The following is a 22719-nucleotide window of genomic DNA, read 5'->3' as shown; positions in this document are numbered from 1 at the left end:
GCCTAGCAAGCAAACTGGGGGAGCTTGAGGCCATGGTCCAGGAGAAAACATTGATATAGTTGGTGTGGCTGAAGCTAGATTGACGTTCAGGTTTTTGTTCTGGATGGGGGGTCCAGTTGGTAACCCCTCCCCAAACGGAATCCTAATCTGTTTAAGAAATTGGTTACCTTCGGAAACCCATGGACCCCATAGACTAGGGGAACACCAGATTTCCACCCAAAAAGGGCAGAAAATGTGGAGGACTTTTCTTTCCACATTTTTAGAGCAGAATAGGGAATGGAACCCTGATGGAGACTGGGTGCAGGTGTGAACCTAGCCTAAGACGTGGCTAGATTCCTCACGTGATTGGGCTGTTAACATTCCAGGTTTTACACTCTATTTCAAAGAAAGCGCTAAAAGGAAGGGAGGTGGAGTGTGTGTGTATGTATGTCAGAAGTGGCATGAAAGTGAGTGTAAAAAGTTAAAATGTGGGTGAAGATTGTGAGGATGTGGTATCCTTGTGGATAGAATTGCATAAGAATGTGACCATTGATAAAAATACTTTTTGGTATCATCTACAGACCCTCCAACATAACTGAGGAATTAGAGGTTTAGTTGTATAAGGAAACTGAGTGAGTGGCACAAGCATGGACCGTGGTCTTGATGTGGGATTTTAACTATCTGGATATTGACTGGAGTCATGATACTGCATTGTCTGTAAAAGGGAGAGAATTCAGCATCTTGTTTCAGGACAATTTTCTTGTCCAGCTCGTAGAAGACCCAACTAGAGGGGATTTTGCTGGATCTGATCATTTCTAATACTACGGGACTTGTTGGAAATGTCACTGTTGGTGAAAACCTTGGTAATAGTGGCCATAATCTAATCAGATGCTATGTATATTGTAACAAACAAAGGGTGGGAGGGCAAAATGTCTTAATTTTAAAAAGGCCAATTTTACCAGGTTACGGGATGCACTTCAGGATATAGACTAGGATCAGCTATTGTGAAATAGTAATACAGAGGTTAAAGGGGCTCTATCATCAGGAAAAGTCATTTTTAACTAAGCACATCCTTGCATAGCCTTTAGAAAGGCTATTCCACACCTAACTTTTGTATGTAAATTGCCTCAGTAGTTTTTGAATGAGCCCTTTTTTATTCATATGCTAAGTAGCCTCCACCCTGCACTCCGGAAGTGTCTGTGTGCACTCTCTGCTATTCTGCATGTGTGTGTTGCTGCCTCATCTCCCTGCTCTCACACACAGGAGACAATGCTCGCTGAGACTTTCGGTGAACAGTGGAGGCTAATTAGCATCTGGATAAAAACGGGCTCATTCAAAACTACTGAGGTGATTTACATACAAAAGGTAGGTGTGAAATAGCATTTCTAAAGGCTATGCAAGTATGTGCTTAGTTAAAAATGACTTTTCCCAATGATGGAGCCCCTTTAAGTGGGAGACATTTAAATCTACTTTGAGCAAAATGTATACCAATAAGGAAACAAGTATAAACGTCTTAAATTAACTTCCCATAGATTACAACTCTGGCCAAAAGGGCAATAAACAGTTTAAAAAAAATGGGTATTTAAAAAATATAAATCCGTAGTATAGTAAAACAAATTAGCGCCCCTCCAACACACCTCTACAACCCACAGGTACTACTTTTAAACAAACTGCCTGACACTAACATAGTTTGCACTTGCTCAGACAAGAGATCTAAACTTCTAGTTTTAAAGGGATTCTACCATTAAAAAAACTTTTTTTTTCTAGGTAACAGGTCAGAATAGCCTTTAGAAAGGCTATTCGTCTCCTTCCTTTGGAAGTGATCTCCGCCGCGCCGTTCGTTCGAAATACCGGTTTGTACCGCTATGCTAATTAGTTCTCTCGCAGCGATGGGGGCGTCCCCCAGCGCAGGAGATGCGATGAGGGTGTCCCCATTGCTGCTGGAAAACCGACTCCAGCGCCGCCTCTGTTTTCTTCTGCATCCTCCCCTTCTTTCTTTGGCTTGACTTCGGATGCCTGTGCAGTACGCTCTGGGGGCAGAGATGGGGGGACACGAAACTGGGGGCAGAGATTGGGGGACAACACATATAAGCGGTTCAACACCACCGCCAACCCGCAGACAAAGTCGTGGGTAACTGCTAGTAAAATATATATATGAAAAGAAAATTCATGACCAATTAATAAATAAATCATAGTTAAGTATAAACCTATATCTAGTATATGTGTGTGTGTGTGTATGTGTGTATATATATATATATATATATATATATATATATATATATATATATATATATATATATATATATATATACATACATACACAGTGGGGCAAAAAAGTATTTAGTCAGTCACCAATAGTGCAAGTTCCACCACTTAAAAAGATGAGGCGTCTGTAATTTACATCATAGGTAGACCTCAACTATTAGAGACAAAATGAGAAAACAAATCCAGAAAATCACATTGTCTGATTTTGTAAGAATTTATTTGCAAATTATAATGGAAAATAAGTATTTGGTCAGTAACAAAATTTCATCTCAATACTTTGTTCTATATCCTTTGTTGGCAATGACAGAGGTCAAACGTTTTCTGTAAGTCTTCACAAGGTTGGCACACACTGTTGTTGGTATGTTGGCCCATTCCTCCATGCAGATCTCCTCTAGAGCAGTGATGTTTTGGGGCTGTCGCTTGGCAACACGGACTTTCAACTCCCTCCAAAGGTTTTCTATAGGGTTGAGATCTGGAGACTGGCTAGGCCACTCCAGGACCTTGAAATGCTTCTTACAAAGCCACTCCTTCGTTGCCCTGGCGGTGTGCTTTGGATCATTGTCATGTTGAAAGACCCAGCCACGTTTCATCTTCTCTGCCCTTGCTGATGGAAGGAAGTTTGCACTCAAAATCTCACGATACATGGCCCCATTCATTCTTTCATGTACCCGGATCAGTCGTCCTGGCCCCTTTGCAGAGAAACAGCCCCAAAGCATGATGTTTCCACCCCCATGCTTTACAGTAGGTATGGTGTTTGATGGATGCAACTCAGTATTCTTTTTCCTCCAAACACGAAAAGTGGTGTTTCTACCAAACAGTTCCAGTTTGGTTTCATCAGACCATAGCTTAAACACAGTTTTCCTCATAATATAAACAATACTGGCTCAGATATATAACTCAGCATACAACACGGAAAAAGCACAAGCCAATAACAATCACAACATATCTATAAAAAGTATCAAAATATTTTATTGTATCAGGTAAACAAAAATACCATAAAAAAAAATAATGCAGCAGGGCAGATGAACATAGCCAAAAAAGACGACACAAATAGTGACACAAAAGACTAGAAAATATAAGACATATAGCTAGATGGTCAAAAAAGTCATTCAATAGTATTAACCATTACAGGTAACATATCACATATTATATATCAGGCTCAGTACTCCTAATGATGAATGAAAGAAAGTGCTATGCTACAACATATAGCATGCACTTCTAAATGACCTTAGATCAAAAAATCCCACAGGTGTGAACTAGTGCATATAAACTAGTGATTATGCTGCAATGGCAATAATAAGAACACACAGGGACTACTCAAAGAGTGACATAGAAGATAAAGAGTAACCATGGAGGTCAATCCCCATTTAAATAGTATAATACATAGATCATAGGGTAACCATGGTACTACACAGAGCCAACTAATTACATTAGTGTCACAAATTACCTGTAGTCATAGTGGCAAATAAAGAGACCATCAGCCAGATGCCCAATAAGATCACTGACAAGGAAGGACCACCCCTACACGTTTCGCCAAACCACTGGCTTCCTCAGGAGGTGACATGTCATCAGACCATAGGACATTCTCCCAATACTTTTCTGGATCATCCAAATGCTCTCTAGCAAACTTCAGACGGGCCCGGACATGTACTGGCTTAAGCAGTGGGACACGTCTGGCACTGCAGGATCTGAGTCCCTGGCGTAGTGTGTTACTGATGGTAGGCTTTGTTACATTGGTCCCAGCTCTCTGCAGTTCATTCACTAGGTCCCCCCGCGTGGTTCTGGGATTTTTGCTCACCGTTCTTGTGATCATTTTGACCCAATGGGGTGAGATTTTGTGTGGAGCACCAGATCGAGGGAGATTATCAGTGGTCTTGTATGTCTTCCATTTTCTAATTATTGCTCCCACAGTTGATTTCTTCAATCCAAGCTGGTTGCCTATTGCAGATTCAATCTTCCCAGCCTGGTGCAGGGCTACAATTTTGTTTCTGGTGTCCTTTGACAGCTCTTTGGTCTTCCCCATAGTGGAGTTTGGAGTCTGACTGTTTGAGGGTGTGCACAGGTGTCTTTTTATACTGATAACAAGTTTAAACAGGTGCCATTACTACAGGTAATGAGTGGAGGAAAGAGGAGACTCTTAAAGAAGAAGTTGCAGGTCTGTGAGAGCCAGAAATCTTGATTGTTTGTAGGTGACCAAATACTTATTTTCCACCATAATTTGCAAATAAATTCTTACAAAATCAGACAATGTGATTTTCTGGATTTGTTTTCTCATTTTGTCTCTCATAGTTGAGGTCTACCTATGATGTAAATTACAGACGCCTCTCATCTTTTTAAGTGGTGGAACTTGCACTATTGGTGACTGACTAAATACTTTTTTGCCCCACTGTGTATATATATATATACTCGAGTATAAGCCGACCCCCCTAATTTTACCACAAAAAACTGGGAAAACTTGTTGACTCGAGTATAAGCCGAGGGGGGGGGGGGGGGGGGGGGTTGGGGGGAATGCAGCAGCTACTGGAAAATTTCAAAAATTAAAATGGTTGGAGTTTTTAGGTGCTGGGTGATGAGGAAGGGGAGGGGGTGTTTTGGTTGTCTGTCTGCCCCTTCCCTGAGCTTGAGGACTGGGTTTTTTTTCCCCCCCTCCTTGAAATTCAGCCTGGCTGAATATAGGGTATCTGCAGTGCTCCTATTAACCCCTTCCCAATGGAATAGGAGCACTGCAGATCCTATATTTAGCCTGGCTATAGTCAGACTGAATTCCAAGTGGGGGGAAAAAACCCAGTCTCAGGGAAGGGGCAGTTAGACAACTATTTTTTCCAGCTACGGCGTTTACCATACAGGAAAAATATTTTTATAGATTGGTAGAGCGGGCGTTTTCAGACACAGGGATACCTAACGTGTATGTGTTTCACAGTATTGGTTTTATATGTTTAAAGTCTGTGTCAAAACGACAGGATCACTTATAGATTAAAAGTTGAATATTTATTGAAATACATAAAAACATGATATAACAATAATAATGTAATAAATATGGGAAGGACCAAAAAAGATCAATGATGACCATAATATGGGAGGCTCAATGATGTACTATTCATATAGTAAAACAGGCAAGGTCATGAATGTGAAAAATGTGCAAACACAACTAATTCACTCAACTCAACAACAAATAATAAATGTTATATAGTAACATGTGATAACAGCAATGAAGTGAACCACAGTAACATTAGAGTAAATAGATATAAACACAAAAAGTGAATACTTATAAAGACCAAGCACAGAATACTGATACAAATATAATAGTGAGCCTACCCAGATTTGGTGCACCATCAAAGGCAGGCCAGAGCTCTCAAAATGAGCTGGATGCAGTTTGTTGGATCATCTGTGATGTCCAGATGAGGCAGCCCACAACAAGCAGTGGACACCAGTCCCATGTGCAAACTATCCATTTCTTCATTCTATCAGAAAAACTGGTATTAATGGAGCAGGAGGCCTTATATTGGCTGTCATCTTTGAATTATCTTATCTAAGACTGAGTTTACAGTCAGCTTGAGATAAGATAATATACAGGAGATATTCTTTAGTCCATAACATGACAATGAACTGTCACCTTGTTATTGATAAAACCTGCTTATGCAAAGTTCTCACCTGCGTTAGGGTTTCTGTCCGGGAAGAGTGGGGGGGTCTGCTTGGGGATCCCATAGACTATAATGGAGTCCATTGGGTTTCCGCCTGAAAAGGATGAACAATGCAGAAAGAAAACCACTGCTTGCAGCGCTTTTCTCTCCACATTTTTTAAGTGGGTTTGGAGACGGAAACCCAGAACAGAGTTCAAGTGCTGGTGTGAAGCCAGCCTGACAGTGATAACTTTACTATTACACTGGCTGTACACTTTGGGTAGATGTTCGTCGTACCTGATGATTTGGGACACCTGGATGACCACTTAATCTATATAGGGGCCTCCGAGCTATCCCTCTATTGCAGATGGAAAGTTGGATGTCAACATGTTTGATCAAACGTCTAGCACTGGCTTTCATTTTGTGTGTGTGTGTGTGTGTGTGTGTGTGTGTGTGTGTAGAAGTATGGCTGTTTAGCTTATACACTGTGTATAGGACTCACCTTAGTTTTTGACAACCTAATTTATAGGTGACCATACTTCCTGTTGTTGTTTGTGCTACAATGGCTGCCACAAGAGAACAGGCGAGTTTTCTTGTAAGTCTTAAGTTTATTGCCTTCAATGGTCAAAGAATAATGCATTGATGGTTGTACAAGCCATATAAATGCTTAAAATAATACCTGTTTAGTCCTATTTCTCATGTATGAAGAATGTGCACAGAGCTCTTGTATACTATGCTGCCCCCAGGTATGACCGCTACCCTTCAACCAGTCCTCAGCGATTCACTTGTCCTCCAGATATACACTGAGCTTTCCACATTAACAGAATTGTTTCTAAACTCAAAACCTTTGTATTCCCTTCTTTTCCAGGCCAGGATCATCTGATAAATCCTTAAGCAGTCCTTGGTCAGCCGTGTGGGTGAAGATTTCCTCTAGCTGGGTTGGTCTTCTGCTTTACCTATGGACACTGGTTGCTCCCTTAATTTTGCCTGATAGAGACTTCAACTAATCTGGGGAAGTCTTATACTTTCCTTTTTGAAAAAAAATTGTATGAAATTTTCCCATTGCCTTAGGACTGACCAGAACATCATGTATATTAAAAGAAATTCAGCAATGATGCTGCTCCAATGCAGTGTGTCTTTACATGACAGCCCAGAGCACATGGCTATGTATTAATACTGCATATATGATGACTTGCACGATGCCATTCATGCAGTCACTCACATGATTGTTTAATGATCAATGTTGGCAAGTGATTTTCACTAGTACAGTTATAAAATGGTGCCTTAACATTCACTCAAATGTATTTAATTCTATGCTTTCACAGAATGCACCATGCATTCAATTGGTCGGTACTGAAAAAAGACCTTTTACTACCTCCACCAATTCTAGTTCTTAGCATCTGTTAATAGGCACAGCTCTACTGATTACAGTGCTTTTGGAATTCATACTTTAGCCCCCACCATTCCTGAGCAACAAGCACAGTTTGGTGCCCCATGTGCTATTTAAGCTCTGCATTGTGAGTAGGTCAGTGTCAGGCAGAGGGGCGTGATTCAGAGATCCAATCAGAGGCAGCCAGTGTCAGCTCAGAATCACACCCCTTATCTGCTGTTGCCTGACACCGCCCGCTTGGCAGTATAGAAAATAAATAACATATCTGGCTCCAAAACTACCAACATTGATTACTCAGGGAAGGTGGGGACAAGAGAAATAATTTCAGCTGTACCAGAACCAGTGCCTTTTAGTTTATGTAAAGAGCTGGACTTGTTGGAAATGGTGAAAGTTCCTCTTTACTTCATTGTAGGCGGAAGTGTTTTCCTTCAATAGTCTCCTGTGTCTCTGAGCATTCCTGAGTAGATATATGTATTTGTGAATATGACTAGGTCTTTTATATAACAGAACCAGTATACTGATCATTGTATTTCTTAGGCTAGGTTCACAGCTGCGACATGCTGCCTGGCCAATAAAAAAAGCGGTTACCAGCGGACACCATAGTCCGAGCAGGACTTTTCTCTCCGCTGATTTTCAGCGGGATCTACTACAGAGTCTCTTATGAAGACTCTGACGCAGATGTGAACGAAGCCTTATGCAGCGCTGTTATTTGTATTTTCTTTGTAAAATATTTTTATATGATAGACCGTTAGAATATAAATAAAGCATTTAAAATCTGTTTCACAGGAATTGCTTACTTTTCTCCTAATAAAAATCAGTTTGTCTTTTAAAGAAGTTTTAAAGTGGGGGTTACCACGTTCTAATATTGCTGACCTGTCCTTAGGGTAGGCTATCAATATTAGATCATATTAGCTTCACAGTGGCCCAACAGACAAGCTGCTCCAATTGGGCAGCACGCATGTAAACATTACTGATCTGTAGGGTTCCCAGCTGTCTGACCCATGCAAATCTAATATTGATAGCCTATCCTAAAGATAAGCCATCAATAATAAAATTGTATAACCCCTTTTAAGCTTTGGAACTCCTGTTTTCCATAAGTAAGTCTAATGGTTGTGCCATTTGTAATATACCTGTGATTTCAGACTCTTACATTAATTGCATAATGTTTGTTATGTAAATGCAGAACCCAGTTCATTTTCTTCAGTATCACTAGGGGGCGGCAGAGCGCAGATAATGACATCAATAGTCTAGCAATGTCTGGTCTGTATGAAATGTGACAAACAGATGGCAGCAGTGATAACACCATGGAGTATACAGAGAATGGCAGTCATTCCAGGTCAGTCCTCTGAGGTGAGAAGAGACAAAGGCCAATGGAGAGGACTGACTTTTTAACTTATACACTGAATACACTCCCCTCTTCTTCCAGAAAACATTTTTAGGATTCAGACAGCTGTTCTCAGTACAGCAAAGGGACAACTGAGGACTGAAGTGTGAGAGATGCAGGCAGTGTCTATAAAGCATATATATGATATAGCTGACCAAACTGTTACTTTTATGTCATTTTGCAATCAGATATGTACAATGCATGTTGGATGTCCCTGTAGGTAAATGTGGTTGCTTCAACCCAGGACATTCCTGAGAGCATCAGTCATTCTCCATAAGCCTTGTACAAGATTAAGTGAATCATCCGCCCTCTGAATCACTTGCACAGTACTATTTTTTTCTATCGTAACTTGCAGTTGGAAACAACAATTACGAGGAAGTGATTCATACATTCTTCATACCTACACTGGTTCACAGTATACCAGAGGGCCTTTCTATGTGATCTTTCTTTAGATAAAAATAATATAATATTTCAATGTCCACATGATTAATATTAAGTCCCAAGCAACAGTCTCCATTGCCACAGATCACTCAAACATGTACAGGAATAGCACTCAGAAGGTAAATGCCATAATTTTATTAGGTCTCAGAGCCACCAATAATCCTAACTGTCAGTGACAAGGAAGTATTTTCATGGTAAAAAACACCGCCTTGTTACCCCTGGAAGGCCACCATACTTCTAAACGCTGGTGATTGCTATCAGGAATGTGATGGCAGCCAATGAGCACTTCCGGCAGTGCTGAAGAAATACTCACTGGTCACTGGTGGGGCCCATGGACTGAATTATGGGTATACATTTCAGTAATTAATGCTCTAAGTATTCCGCGCTCCCTCTCGGCGGCCAGCACTGATGTAGTAGTGCTGACACCAGGAACAGAGAAGGAGTGGAAAGTTTTTAAGAGCAGTGAGTACTGAGAAGTATACTCTCAACTTGCTTTTTAGACAGGGGCAACACTGCAGCCCTGCACCACTAGAGTCCTGGGCTCAAATCCCGCCAGAGACAACATCTGCAAGGAGTTTGTATGTTCTCCCTGTGTTTGTGTGGATTTCCTTCCCAAAGACATACTGATAGGAAAAAATGTACTTTGTGAGCCCTATATGGGGCTCACAATGTACAAAAAAAAACCAAAACCCAAACCTTGCTTTTTAGACAACATACTGTGTGGGGGCTGAAGGAATTACACTGTTTAGGGGCTGAGCTGGGGCATTATACTTCTAAGGAGTGTCAGTGAGGGGCCTATATACTGATTGGGGTCACTAAGAACATCATTGTACCTTAACCTTGTGAACAATGTCATGTGAACAGGACCTCTGCAGGAGGTGCATGTATGCAAATGCCCATATAACAAGAGAAAACCTACAGTATTATACTTGTATCATATGGTATACCAAGACACTGTTCACTAGAACATCCATATTTATTTGGGGCAGGTTCACGTCTGTGTTGGAGTCTCCACTGGAGAGAAAGGTCCATTTATAGTCTATGGGTTCCGCAGGTGGCCACTGTTTTAGCAGACAGGCTCTTTGTCATTCAGGTGTGAACCTAGTCTCAGATACCAATTGTAATTTTACAGTAAAACTGTTGGTTAGTAAAGAACAGTAGAGAAGTGCCATAAGATACACTTGTCTGCACACCATTGTATGTAGTCTGTAACCATGGAGGTGAATAGGTCTGCAGTGAAGCTGCATGCACAAAATAGGACATTTTACTCAAGATTATATGCAGAGTTGTTTTATTTTACATGCATAGGAACAATAATAATTAAGGAAGCGCACTTGGGCCCACACTTTTTTTAAATGTAGATTGTAAGCCCCATATAGGGCTCACAATGTACATTTTTTTCCCTATCAGTATGTCTTTGGAGTATGGGAGGAAATCCACGCAAACACAGGGGGAACATACAAACTCCTTGCAGTTGTTATTCCTGGCAGGATTTGGACCCAGAACTCCAGCGCTGCAAGGCTGCAGTGCTAACCACTGAGCCACCGTGTTGCCCGGGCCCACACTTCTAATGACTAGTCCATAATGCAATAACTTTAGTAAGAGGGGTGTTTCCTTTATTAAAAGTGTTCCAAGATATATTCCAGCTTTAAGCTTCACAATCACAATTAGGGTTCACAATCGGTGTTAAATATTTCCAGTTTTTTTCGTTCAATCATAAGAACAGAAAATCGAAAATGAGAGCCCAATCCGTCATATAATGGAAATCTGCAGTGTCTAATAGATAATATTACATTTTATTTATATAGCACCAACATATTACGACAAAAAAAGACATTACAGATAGAGATGAGCGAACACTAAAATGTTCGAGGTTCGAAATTCGATTCGAACAGCCGCTCAATGTTCGTGTGTTCGAACGGGTTTCGAACCCCATTATAGTCTATGGGGAACAGATACTCGTTAAGGGGGAAACCCAAATCCGTGTCTGGAGGGTCACCAAGTCCACTATGACACCCCAGGAAATGATGCCAACACCTCTGGAATGACACTGGGACAGCAGGGGAAGCATGCCTGGGGGCATCTAACACACCAAAGACCCTCTATTACCCCAACATCACTGCCTAACAACTACACACTTTCCACATTCAAAAAAACCTCTATCAAAGTGGGAAAATACCTGGAAACCTTCTTTACTCCCCAAATGGATGGACACAAACCCCAATTTAAGCTCAACAAACAGTAACAACCACCCCTTTAAATCACGTTCCCCATGACAACCACAAATGGAATAGGCAATGGGAATTCCAAAAGCCCTCACCCTTAACTGTCATTTTGAGTGAGTGTGTGTGTGTGTGTGTGTGTGTGTGATGTGGTAAGACCTTCCAAAATTCACTTTTCTAGCCCTTAACATGAGCCCTTCCAAACAAAGTTACATGACCTTAAGCTGAGCTACCAGCAGAGATTGAGGCCCTTGGCATGAGTAGAGCCTTGCACCAGCAGTGTTTTTGGCACTTAGGGTGAGTTGAGCCTTGTACCAGCGTGTGTCCCTTAACATCAGGCGGGCCCTAAGTTCTGCGCTTTGCACAAAAGTTCCACATTAACTAGGCTGAATGGTACAAAGATTAGTAGGCCCGAGAACCAGGAACAGGTCTTGCAATGGCTGTCGGATAACGCTTAAAGCACATTGTCCACCAGCCAGTCAGCCTCTACCTCCTCTTACCCAACAGTCTTGTCCTCCTTCCACCCAAAATTCCCAATCTTCTCAGAACAATAACCCCAACTGTCCCTGCTCCCCAGAGCTGTTCTCCCTTCCTTTGACTGTACCGCAACCTGCCCCTCCATTTCGCGATTCCACGGACCTAACAGACGAGTATCTGTGTCCAGATGCTCAAACACTAGAGTCTCCTCCATTCCATCTCCGGTCGATTTGGTGGCGGATGACCAGCAACCCACCCTCATCGACGACGATGAGACGCAGTTGCTGTCAGGGCAGCCAGTTGACATGCGCATTGTGCAGGAGGAGGAGGCGAGACAGGAGTTGGAAGAGGAGGTGGTGGACGACGAGGACACCGACCCCACCTGGACAAGGCAGATGTCAAGCTGGGAAAGTAGTGTGGATGTTGAGGCAGGTGCAGCACCAAAAAGGGTAGCTAGAGGCAGAGACATGTCCAGAGGCAGAGGTCAGCTGCTTTGCCGAAGCCAGGCCAGACCCGGAATGTCCGAAGATGTTCCCTTTTGTACCCAGCCCAGAAAAACTCCCCCATCGAGGGCACGTTTCTTGAAGGTGTAGAGTTTTTTCAAGGAATGCGCCGAGGACAGATATAGTGTCGTCTACACAATTTGCCTCTCGAAATCGAGTAGGGGCCCTGAGAAGAGCAACCTGTCCACCACTTCAATGCACCGTCATTTGGAATCCAAGCAATGGAATCAGTGGCAGGCAGCAACGGCAGGACAAACGTCGCCCGCCGTTCATGCCACTGCCTCTGCTCACAGTGCTGGCGATGCACTCCAGAGGACGAGCCAGGACATCACTTCATCTGCCTCCGCCACTTTGTTGACTTCTCCCTCATCCTCCCCTGTTTCTGTCTTATCTCCTTCTCCTGCACCATCAAAGGCACCATCAGGCGCTTCTTTACAACAACCCACCATCTCTCAGACATTGGAGCGCCGGCAGAAATACACCGCTAACCACCCACCCACGCAAGCCTAGAACGCCAACATCGCTAAACTGCTGGCCCAGGAGAGGTTGGCGTTCCGGCTTGTTGAAACTCCCGCCTTCCCGGACCTGATGGCAACTGTGGCACCTCACTATGCCGTCCCTAGCCGTCTCAACTTCTCCCGGTGTGGCGTCCCCGCCTTGCACCAGCACGTGTCACTCAACATCAGGTGGGCCCTTAGTTCCGCGCTTTGCTGCAAGGTCCACTTGACCACCGACACTTGGACAAGCGCCTGTGGTCAGGGATGCTGCAGTGCTTATCTTTAATGACAGGCAGGGTGAATGTGGTGGAGTCTGTTCCCCGGGTGCAAACTGGGGTGGCCTATCTCCTCTCCCAGGCCAAAATTCATGGCAGGAGTAGACTGAAACCCTACGACGCTGCAACCTCCACCACAGCTACTAGCGGCAAACGCTAAAACACTGGTGTGGGGAGACGTCAGCAGGCGGTGCTGAAGCTCATCAGCTTGGGGGACAGACAGCACAGTGCCTCCGAGGTCAGGGATGCCATCCTGGCTGAGATGGCATTTTTTTTTCCCTGCTACACCTGGGGCCTGGCATTTTTACGCCTGTGATAATGGCTGGAACCTGGTAGCGGCTCTGGAGCTTGCCAGCCTCCAACACGTTCCATGTTTGGCCCACGTCTAACCTAGTGGTGCAAAGTTTTTTAAAAACATACCCAAATGTACCGAAGCTACTGTTGAAAATGCGGCGCTTGTGCGCCCACTTTTGCAAGTGCACAGGAGTCGCTGCTAGCCTAAAAACACTCTAGCAAGGCCTACATCTGTCCAAACACAGGCTGTTGTCCGTCATTCACACACGCTGAAACCCTACAATACCATATCTTGAGCAGGGTGTGTGAGCTGCACAGACCTTTGATGGAGTTCCATCTACAAAACCCAAGGGTTCCTCAAAGTCAGCAACCAAAGTTTCTGCACCATGAGTTTCCAGGGGTGGCAGAGTTATGGCTAGGGGAAGAGGCATGGATAGGGATGATGTCTAGGGGCAAAAGCAGTGTGGATGTGGAGGCAAGCTAAGCAGGAAAAACTGGGGGTACAAGCTAAGGCATGGACTGGGGTGATGTCTAGGGGCAAAAGCAGTGTGGATGTGGAGGCAAGCTAAGCAGGAAAAACTGGGGATACAAGCTAAGGCATGGACTGGGGTGATGTCTAGGGGCAAAAGCAGTGTGGATGTGGAGGCAAGCTAAGCAGGAAAAACTGGGGGTACAAGCTAAGGCATGGACTGGGGTGATGTCTAGGGGCAAAAGCAGTGTGGATGTGGAGGCAAGCTAAGCAGGAAAAACTGGGGGTACAAGCTAAGGCATGGACTGGGGTGATGTCTAGGGGCAAAAGCAGTGTGGATGTGGAGGCAAGCTAAGCAGGAAAAACTGGGGGTACAAGCTAAGGCATGGACTGGGGTGATGTCTAGGGGCAAAAGCAGTGTGGATTTGGAGGCAAGCAAAGCAGGGAAAATGGTGGCTAGAGGCAAAGGGATGTCCATAGGCAGCAAGGGCAAAGATGCAAAACTCTCCCGTTTCAAGAATTTTCCTGACTTGTTTCCCCACAAAACATTCCTGGGAGGAGGGCTGAAACACCACCCTCCTCCTCCTCCGCTGTTAGATTTACCCCAGCTACGAGCTGAAAACGCTGCAACACTGGTGTGGGGAGACGTCAGCAGGCTGGGCTGAAGCTCATCAGCTTGGGAGACGGACAGCACACTGCCTCTGAGGTCAGGGATGCCATCCTGGATGAGATGGCAATTTGTTTATCCCCGCTGCCCCTGGGGCCAGGTTTTTTAGCTTGTTGGAGGGCTCTGGAGCTTGCCAGCCTCCAACACGTTCCATGCCTGGCCCACATGTTCAATGTAGTGGTGCAATGATTTTTAAAAACATACCCCAAATTAGCTGAGCTAAGGGTGAAAGTGCGGCACTTGGACACCCACTTTCCCAAGTCTACAGTACCTGGAGCTAGCCGCAATACACTCCAGCAAGGCCTACATCTGCCTGAAGCACCTACTGTTGTGCGAGGTCACCACACGCTCTAACCCTAGATACCGTATGTTCAGCAGGGTGTGTGAGCAGCAGAGACCTTTGATGGAGTACCAGCTACAAAACCCAAGGGTTCCTCAGAGTCAGCTCCCTCACTTTCTGCACCATGAGTTTCCATGGGTGGCAGACTTATGGCTAGAGGCACAGGCATGGATAGGGGTGATGTGTAGGGGCAAAAGCAGTGTGGATGTGGAGGCAAGCTAAGCAGCAAAAACTGGGGGTACAAGCAGCTGGTGACATCATCACTGACAAGCACAGCTGTCTGTCAGCTGACAGGCTGACTTTCACCAAAATGAACAGACAATGGATAGACTCATCATATACATGTCAGTTACATGACAAATTTAGTGCAATTTGCAAGTCCAAGATGGTTTGGAGATCTGCGGAGAGGAATCTCACCACCTCTTGCGGGTGCCATCATTTGGAAGGCAAGCCCTGGGCTCAGTGGGTGAGAGCAAGCGCAGGATAATCGTCGTTTGGCCTGGCGGCCACTGCCTCTTCCACTGTTGACAGGGCTGGCGCTGCAGTCCAGACCAGGAGCCAGGACACCTCCACATCTGCCTCTGACACTTTGGGGAGTTCACCCTTATCCTCACCTTTTCCTGCCATTTCTCCTTTTGCCCGCGCCATCATGCGCCTCTTCCCAGCAACTCCCCATCTCCCAAGCCTTTCATTTCATGCTAAAGTACAGCGCAACCCACCCACATGCCCAAGGCTTCAACGGCCTCATCTCAAGAAATCTGGCCCAGGAGATGTTGGAATCCCGGCTGGGGGACACTCTGCCCTTTTTGGGCAGAGTGTCTACTGCGCCACCGCACTGTGCCGTCCACACCAGCACTTTCCCCCAAACATGAGGCGGTCCCTAAATTCAGCGCTTAGCCCTAAAGTTCCATGTGACCAGTTACGAATGGACAAGTGCATGCGGACAGGGACGCTACCTTTCAATTTGGGCACAGTGGTTGAATGTAGTTGAGGCGTGGACCGGGTCGCAAAATGTGGTGGCCTGACTTGTCTCCCCACACAACATTCCTGGGAGGAGGGCTGAAACACCACCCTCCTCCGCTGTTAAATTGACCCCAGCTACGAGCTGGAAACGCTGCAACACTGGTGTGGGGAGACGTCAGCGGGCCGTGCTGAAGCTCATCTGCTTGGGGGCCAGACAGCACACTGCCTACAAAGTGAGTCATGCCATCCTCGATGAGACGGCAATGTGGTTTTTGCCACTGCACCTGGGCCCAGGCATGTTGTCATGTGTGATAATGGCCGTAACCTGGGATTGGCTCTGTAGCTTGGCAGCCTGCAACATATTCCATGCCTGGGCCACGTTTTTAACTCATTGCTGCTAATCTTTTGAAAAAGGTACCCCAATGTTCCTGAGCTACTGGTGAAAGTGTGGCGCTTGTGCGGATAGTTTTTAAAGTGTATAGTTGCCGCTGCTAGCCTCTATGCACTCCTACAACGCCTGTACCTGCTGGAACAACGGCTGTTGTGCGACGTCTCCACACTGCTGGCACTAAACATATCATGTGTTGAGCAGAGTGTGTGAGCAGCACAGACCTTTGATGTAGTTCCAACTCCAAAACCCTCGGGTTCGTCAAAGTCAACTCCCTCAGTTGCTCAACCATGAGTGGCCATGGGTGGCAGACTTATGTGAAATCCCATCCCATCCATTGCACTGGACACGAAACATTAGCATGCGCTCAGCACAACTTCGGATATGGCAGATGCGTTAAGCAGGGTGCAGGGTACAACACAGACCAGGCCCGAGCACCAGGAACAGGTGTTAGAAATACTGCAGCATCTGCCATTTCCTTCCAATTTTGGGGTTTTGGACCCGCCACCGACTTGTCTGGACCTAAGTGGGGATCATGAGACACAGTTGCCATCAAGGCAAGCTGTGGTCATGTGCGGTTTGCAGTAAGGGGGCAGTGCGCAATTGGAAGAGGAGTTGGTGGATGACGAGGCCACCGACCCCACATGGACAGGGGTGATGTCTAGGGGCTAAAGCAGTGTAGATGTAGAGGGAAGCTAAATCAACAAAAAACCTGGGTAGAAGCAAAGGCATAAACTGGGGTGATGTTTAGGGGTGAAAGCAGAGTAGATGTGGAGGGAAGCTAAGCAGCAAAAACAGTGGGTAGAAGCAAAGGCATGCAAAACTCTACCCTGTTGGAAGACTTATTCCTAGGTCTGGAACACGTTAATGGCCCCCCTGGACAAATTACTGCCACTCAGGGGCCTAGTGTCACCAGGAGGGACAAGTATAGGCGCATGTTGTGGGAATACCTGGCCGACACCAGCTCTGTCCTCTCCGATCCCTCTGTGCTCTACAGCCTAAACTTATTTTCTCATCTTTTTTTCTGAACTGCACATCTCTTGCCTGCTTCCTTTGGGATCTTAGAAATGGTGGTCCACTTCCACAGATGGTAACTTCAATAGACAGTGTAACGGGAGTAGCTGAGGGATCGCTGTCTTAACCACTTTTTGGCACAAAATTAACTTCCAAAGCCAAATATGGTGCAAGTATATGATGCAAGGACACCTACACACCTATCTCTGACACATTGGGGAGTTCACCCTCATGCGCCCTTTTGGCCTGCACCATCATGCGCCTCTTCCCAGCCACTCCACATTTCCCAAGCTTTTCATTGCAGGCAGAAGTACAATACAACCCACCCCCATGCCCAAGCCTGTAACAGCCTCATCGATAAACTGCTGGCCCTGGAGATGTTGGTGTTTGTTTATGCTTCTGGAGACCCAGGCCTTCCGTCAGCAGATGGCAGCTGGGGCACCTCCCTATGCTGGGCCTAGCCGTTACTACTTCTCTTGGTGTGCTGTCTCTGCCTTGCGCCTGCATGTGTCCCATAACATCAGTCGGGCCCAGAGCTCTGCGCTTTGCTGCAAGGTCCACTTGACCACCGACACATGGACAAGCGCCTGTGGTCAGGGATGCTGCAGTGCTTATCTTTAATGACAGGCAGGGTGAATGTGGTGGAGTCTGTTCCCCGGGTGCAAACTGGGGTGGCCTATCTCCTCTCCCAGGCCAAAATTCATGGCAGGAGTAGACTGAAACCCTACGAAGCTGCAACCTCCACCCCAGCTACTAGCGGAAAACACTGTAACACTGGCATGGGGAGATGTCAGTAGGCCGTGCTGAAACTGATCAGCTTGGGGGACAGACAGCACAGTGCCTCCGAGGTCAGGGATGCCATCCTGGCTGAGATGGCATTTTTTTTTCCCTGCTACACCTGGGGCCTGGCATTTTTGCGCCTGTGATAATGGCTGGAACCTGGTAGCAGATCTGGAGCTTGCCAGACTCAAACACGGTCCACGCATGGCCCACGTTTTCCAACTTGTTGGTGCCATGTTTCTTTGAAACCTACACCATTGTGCCTGATATACAGGTCAAAGTGGGGCCATTTTCGTAAGTGAGAACTAGCCTCTGCTAGGCAGAAAACATTCAGAGCACACTCCTCTCATCTTCGCACCGTTGGCTGGCGGAGGAAGACGAGGGGGTTGGAGTGGCATCTGATGTCCCTATCCCACACGAGGCTAGAGGGTGCACTTCAGTGCATCCCATTGCTTCACCACAAATGGTGTGAAGGGGAGTGGAAAATGGAGGAAATGGAGAGTGACCCTTACAGTTGGGGCCAGCAAAGGCATGCCAAGTAACACACTGGCACACATGGCTGACTTCATCTTGGGTTGCTTTTCAACACATATTTCACATCATGAAGAACAAATAATACTGGATTTTTTCAAGCCTCGAACCCCGGTCTAGGTCTAATGTCTGTTCCTTTCTTATATTAGGGGAGAGGGAAAAAAAATTACTTCAGTGATACATTTAGCGTACATAGACTGACTATTAATGTGTATCCCACTTAGTGTTGTTAGGGTTACACACCGTCACAACCTGGCTAAAGCTTCTATAGCTGTTAATAAAGTCAACATAACTTTACGGTATCCAAAAAGACAGCTGGTACCGACAGAGAGCAAGACAAATGTCACCCAAAGCTGTGAGCTCTGAACACCCACAGTGACTTTGGCGTCATCATCATTATAAGGGAGTGGGTGGTAATAAATAACTTGGCAGTGCCTAAAACCCAAAAAGCTTATACAACTATATTTACATTAAGATACACAAATGAAACTTTTCAGTAGCATGTCATGAGACAAGCTGATAAGCTCTTCCTTTGTGCAGTGCTATTTGAAAGTTAAACGCTGCCTTTATTTTAATTCTGGAGAAGGTGCAGACATTAGATTTAGAACATGTTGTCTTCATTGTCCAAATCCTCTATATAGGTAACGCGTTTTTCGGGCCGAGCTGTCTGGGAACGAGCTGGTGCAGCACTGACAACCTGGGTGAATATGGCAAGAGCCTGAGATGTAGGGTGAATGAATCCCCAAATTATTTGTGGAATTCCCAGTGAGACAATGGCACTGTATACCAGTATTAAAAATTGTGGGTGCACATAACCCCCATATATTCTTTGAATTCCCAGTCAGACAATGGCACTGTATACCAGTATTAAAAATTGTGGGTGCACATAACCCCCATATATTCTTTGAATTCCCAGTGAGACAAAGGAACTGTATAGCAGTATTAAAAATTGTGGGTGCACGTAACCCCCATATATTCTTTGAATTCCCAGTCAAACAATGGCACTGTATACCAGTATTAAAAATTGTGGGTGCACATAACCCCCATATATTCTTTGAATTCCCAGTGAGACAAAGGAACTGTATAGCAGTATTAAAAATTTTGGGTGCACGTAACCCCCATATATTCTTTGAATTCCCAGTCAAACAATGGCACTGTATACCAGTATTAAAAATTGTGGGTGCACATAACCCCCATATATTCTTTGAATTCCCAGTGAGACAAAGGAACTGTATAGCAGTATTAAAAATTGTGGGTGCACGTAACCCCCATATATTCTTTGAATTCCCAGTCAAACAATGGCACTGTATACCAGTATTAAAAATTGTGGGTGCACATAACCCCCATATATTCTTTGAATTCCCAGTCAGACAATGGCACTGTATAGCAGTATTAAAAATTGTGGGTGCACGTAACCCCCATATATTCTTTGAATTCCCAGTCAAACAATGGCACTGTATACCAGTATTAAAAATTGTGGGTGCACATAACCCCCATATATTCTTTGAATTCCCAGTCAGACAATGGCACTGTATAGCAGTATTAAAAATTGTGGGTGCACGTAACCCCCATATATTCTTTGAATTCCCAGTCAAACAATGGCACTGTATACCAGTATTAAAAATTGTGGGTGCACATAACCCCCATATATTCTTTGAATTCCCAGTCAGACAATGGCACTGTATAGCAGTATTAAAAATTGTGGGTGCACGTAACCCCCATATATTCTTTGAATTCCCAGTCAAACAATGGCACTGTATACCAGTATTAAAAATTGTGGGTGCACATAACCCCCATATATTCTTTGAATTCCCAGTCAGACAATGGCACTGTATACCAGTATTAAAAATTGTGGGTGCACGTAACCCCCATATATTCTTTGAATTCCCAGTCAGACAATGGCACTGTATACCAGTATTAAAAATTGTGGGTGCACATAACCCCCATATATTCTTTGAATTCCCAGTCAGACAATGGCACTGTATACCAGTATTAAAAATTGTGGGTGCACATAACCCCCATATATTCTTTGAATTCCCAGTGAGACAAAGGAACTGTATAGCAGTATTAAAAATTGTGGGTGCACGTAACCCCCATATATTCTTTGAATTCCCAGTCAGACAATGGCACTGTATACCAGTATTAAAAATTGTGGGTGCACATAACCCCCATATATTCTTTGAATTCCCAGTCAGACAATGGCACTGTATACCAGTATTAAAAATTGTGGGTGCACATAACCCCCATATATTCTTTGAATTCCCAGTGAGACAAAGGAACTGTATAGCAGTATTAAAAATTGTGGGTGCACGTAACCCCCATATATTCTTTGAATTCCCAGTCAAACAATGGCACTGTATACCAGTATTAAAAATTGTGGGTGCACGTAACCCCCATATATTCTTTGAATTCCCAGTCAGACAATGGCACTGTATACCAGTATTAAAAATTGTGGGTGCACATAACCCCCATATATTCTTTGAATTCCCAGTCAGACAATGGCACTGTATACCAGTATTAAAAATTGTGGGTGCACATAACCCCCATATATTCTTTGAATTCCCAGTGAGACAATGGAACTGTATAGCAGTAGCAAAAATTGTGGGTGCACGTCACCCCAATATATTCTTTGAATTCCCAGTTAGACAATGGCACTATATACCAGTATTAAAAATTGTGGGTGCACATAACCCCCATATATTCTTTGAATTCCCAGTCAGACAATGGCACTGTATACCAGTATTAAAAATTGTGGGTGCACATAACCCCCATATATTCTTTGAATTCCCAGTGAGACAATGGAACTGTATAGCAGTAGCAAAAATTGTGGGTGCACGTCACCCCAATATATTCTTTGAATTCCCAGTTAGACAATGGCACTGTATACCAGTAGTAAAAATTGTGGGTGCACATAACCCCCATATATTCTTTGAATTCCCAGTCAGACAATGGCACTGTATACCAGTATTAAAAATTGTGGGTGCACATAACCCCCATATATTCTTTGAATTCCCAGTCAGACAATGGCACTGTATACCAGTATTAAAAATTGTGGGTGCACATAACCCCCATATATTCTTTGAATTCCCAGTGAGACAAAGGAACTGTATAGCAGTATTAAAAATTGTGGGTGCACGTAACCCCCATATATTCTTTGAATTCCCAGTCAGACAATGGCACTGTATACCAGTATTAAAAATTGTGGGTGCACATAACCCCCATATATTCTTTGAATTCCCAGTCAGACAATGGCACTGTATACCAGTATTAAAAATTGTGGGTGCACATAACCCCCATATATTCTTTGAATTCCCAGTCAGACAATGGCACTGTATACCAGTATTAAAAATTGTGGGTGCACATAACCCCCATATATTCTTTGAATTCCCAGTGAGACAAAGGAACTGTATAGCAGTATTAAAAATTGTGGGTGCACGTAACCCCCATATATTCTTTGAATTCCCAGTCAGACAATGGCACTGTATACCAGTATTAAAAATTGTGGGTGCACATAACCCCCATATATTCTTTGAATTCCCAGTCAGACAATGGCACTGTATACCAGTATTAAAAATTGTGGGTGCACATAACCCCCATATATTCTTTGAATTCCCAGTGAGACAAAGGAACTGTATAGCAGTATTAAAAATTGTGGGTGCACGTAACCCCCATATATTCTTTGAATTCCCAGTCAAACAATGGCACTGTATACCAGTATTAAAAATTGTGGGTGCACATAACCCCCATATATTCTTTGAATTCCCAGTGAGACAAAGGAACTGTATAGCAGTATTAAAAATTGTGGGTGCACGTAACCCCCATATATTCTTTGAATTCCCAGTCAGACAATGGCACTGTATACCAGTATTAAAAATTGTGGGTGCACATAACCCCCATATATTCTTTGAATTCCCAGTGAGACAATGGAACTGTATAGCAGTAGCAAAAATTGTGGGTGCACGTCACCCCAATATATTCTTTGAATTCCCAGTTAGACAATGGCACTGTATACCAGTAGTAAAAATTGTGGGTGCACATAACCCCCATATATTCTTTGAATTCCCAGTGAGACAAAGGAACTGTATAGCAGTATTAAAAATTGTGGGTGCACATAACCCCCATATATTCTTTGAATTCCCAGTGAGACAAAGGAACTGTATAGCAGTATTAAAAATTGTGGGTGCACGTAACCCCCATATATTCTTTGAATTCCCAGTCAA

At 44.3% G+C, this 22719-nt stretch overlaps 1 protein-coding gene across 1 annotated transcript in view; it reads left to right on the top strand.

Annotated features, from left to right (window-relative positions):
- SERINC2 (serine incorporator 2) overlaps positions 1–8032 on the top strand; it is a 46649-nt gene extending 38617 nt beyond the window's left edge. Inside the window, exon 10 of the mRNA XM_075264558.1 lies at positions 6733–8032. Coding sequence (XP_075120659.1) covers positions 6733–6871 — 139 coding nt within the window. The 3' untranslated portion in view covers positions 6872–8032. The remainder of the gene's footprint in view (positions 1–6732) is intronic.
- The last annotated feature ends 14687 nt before the right edge of the window (positions 8033–22719 follow it).

This window comes from Leptodactylus fuscus, chromosome 2, assembly GCF_031893055.1.
Source record: "Leptodactylus fuscus isolate aLepFus1 chromosome 2, aLepFus1.hap2, whole genome shotgun sequence".
Classification (NCBI taxonomy): Eukaryota; Metazoa; Chordata; class Amphibia; order Anura; family Leptodactylidae; genus Leptodactylus; species Leptodactylus fuscus.
This window is presented reverse-complemented; position numbering and strand designations above follow the sequence as displayed.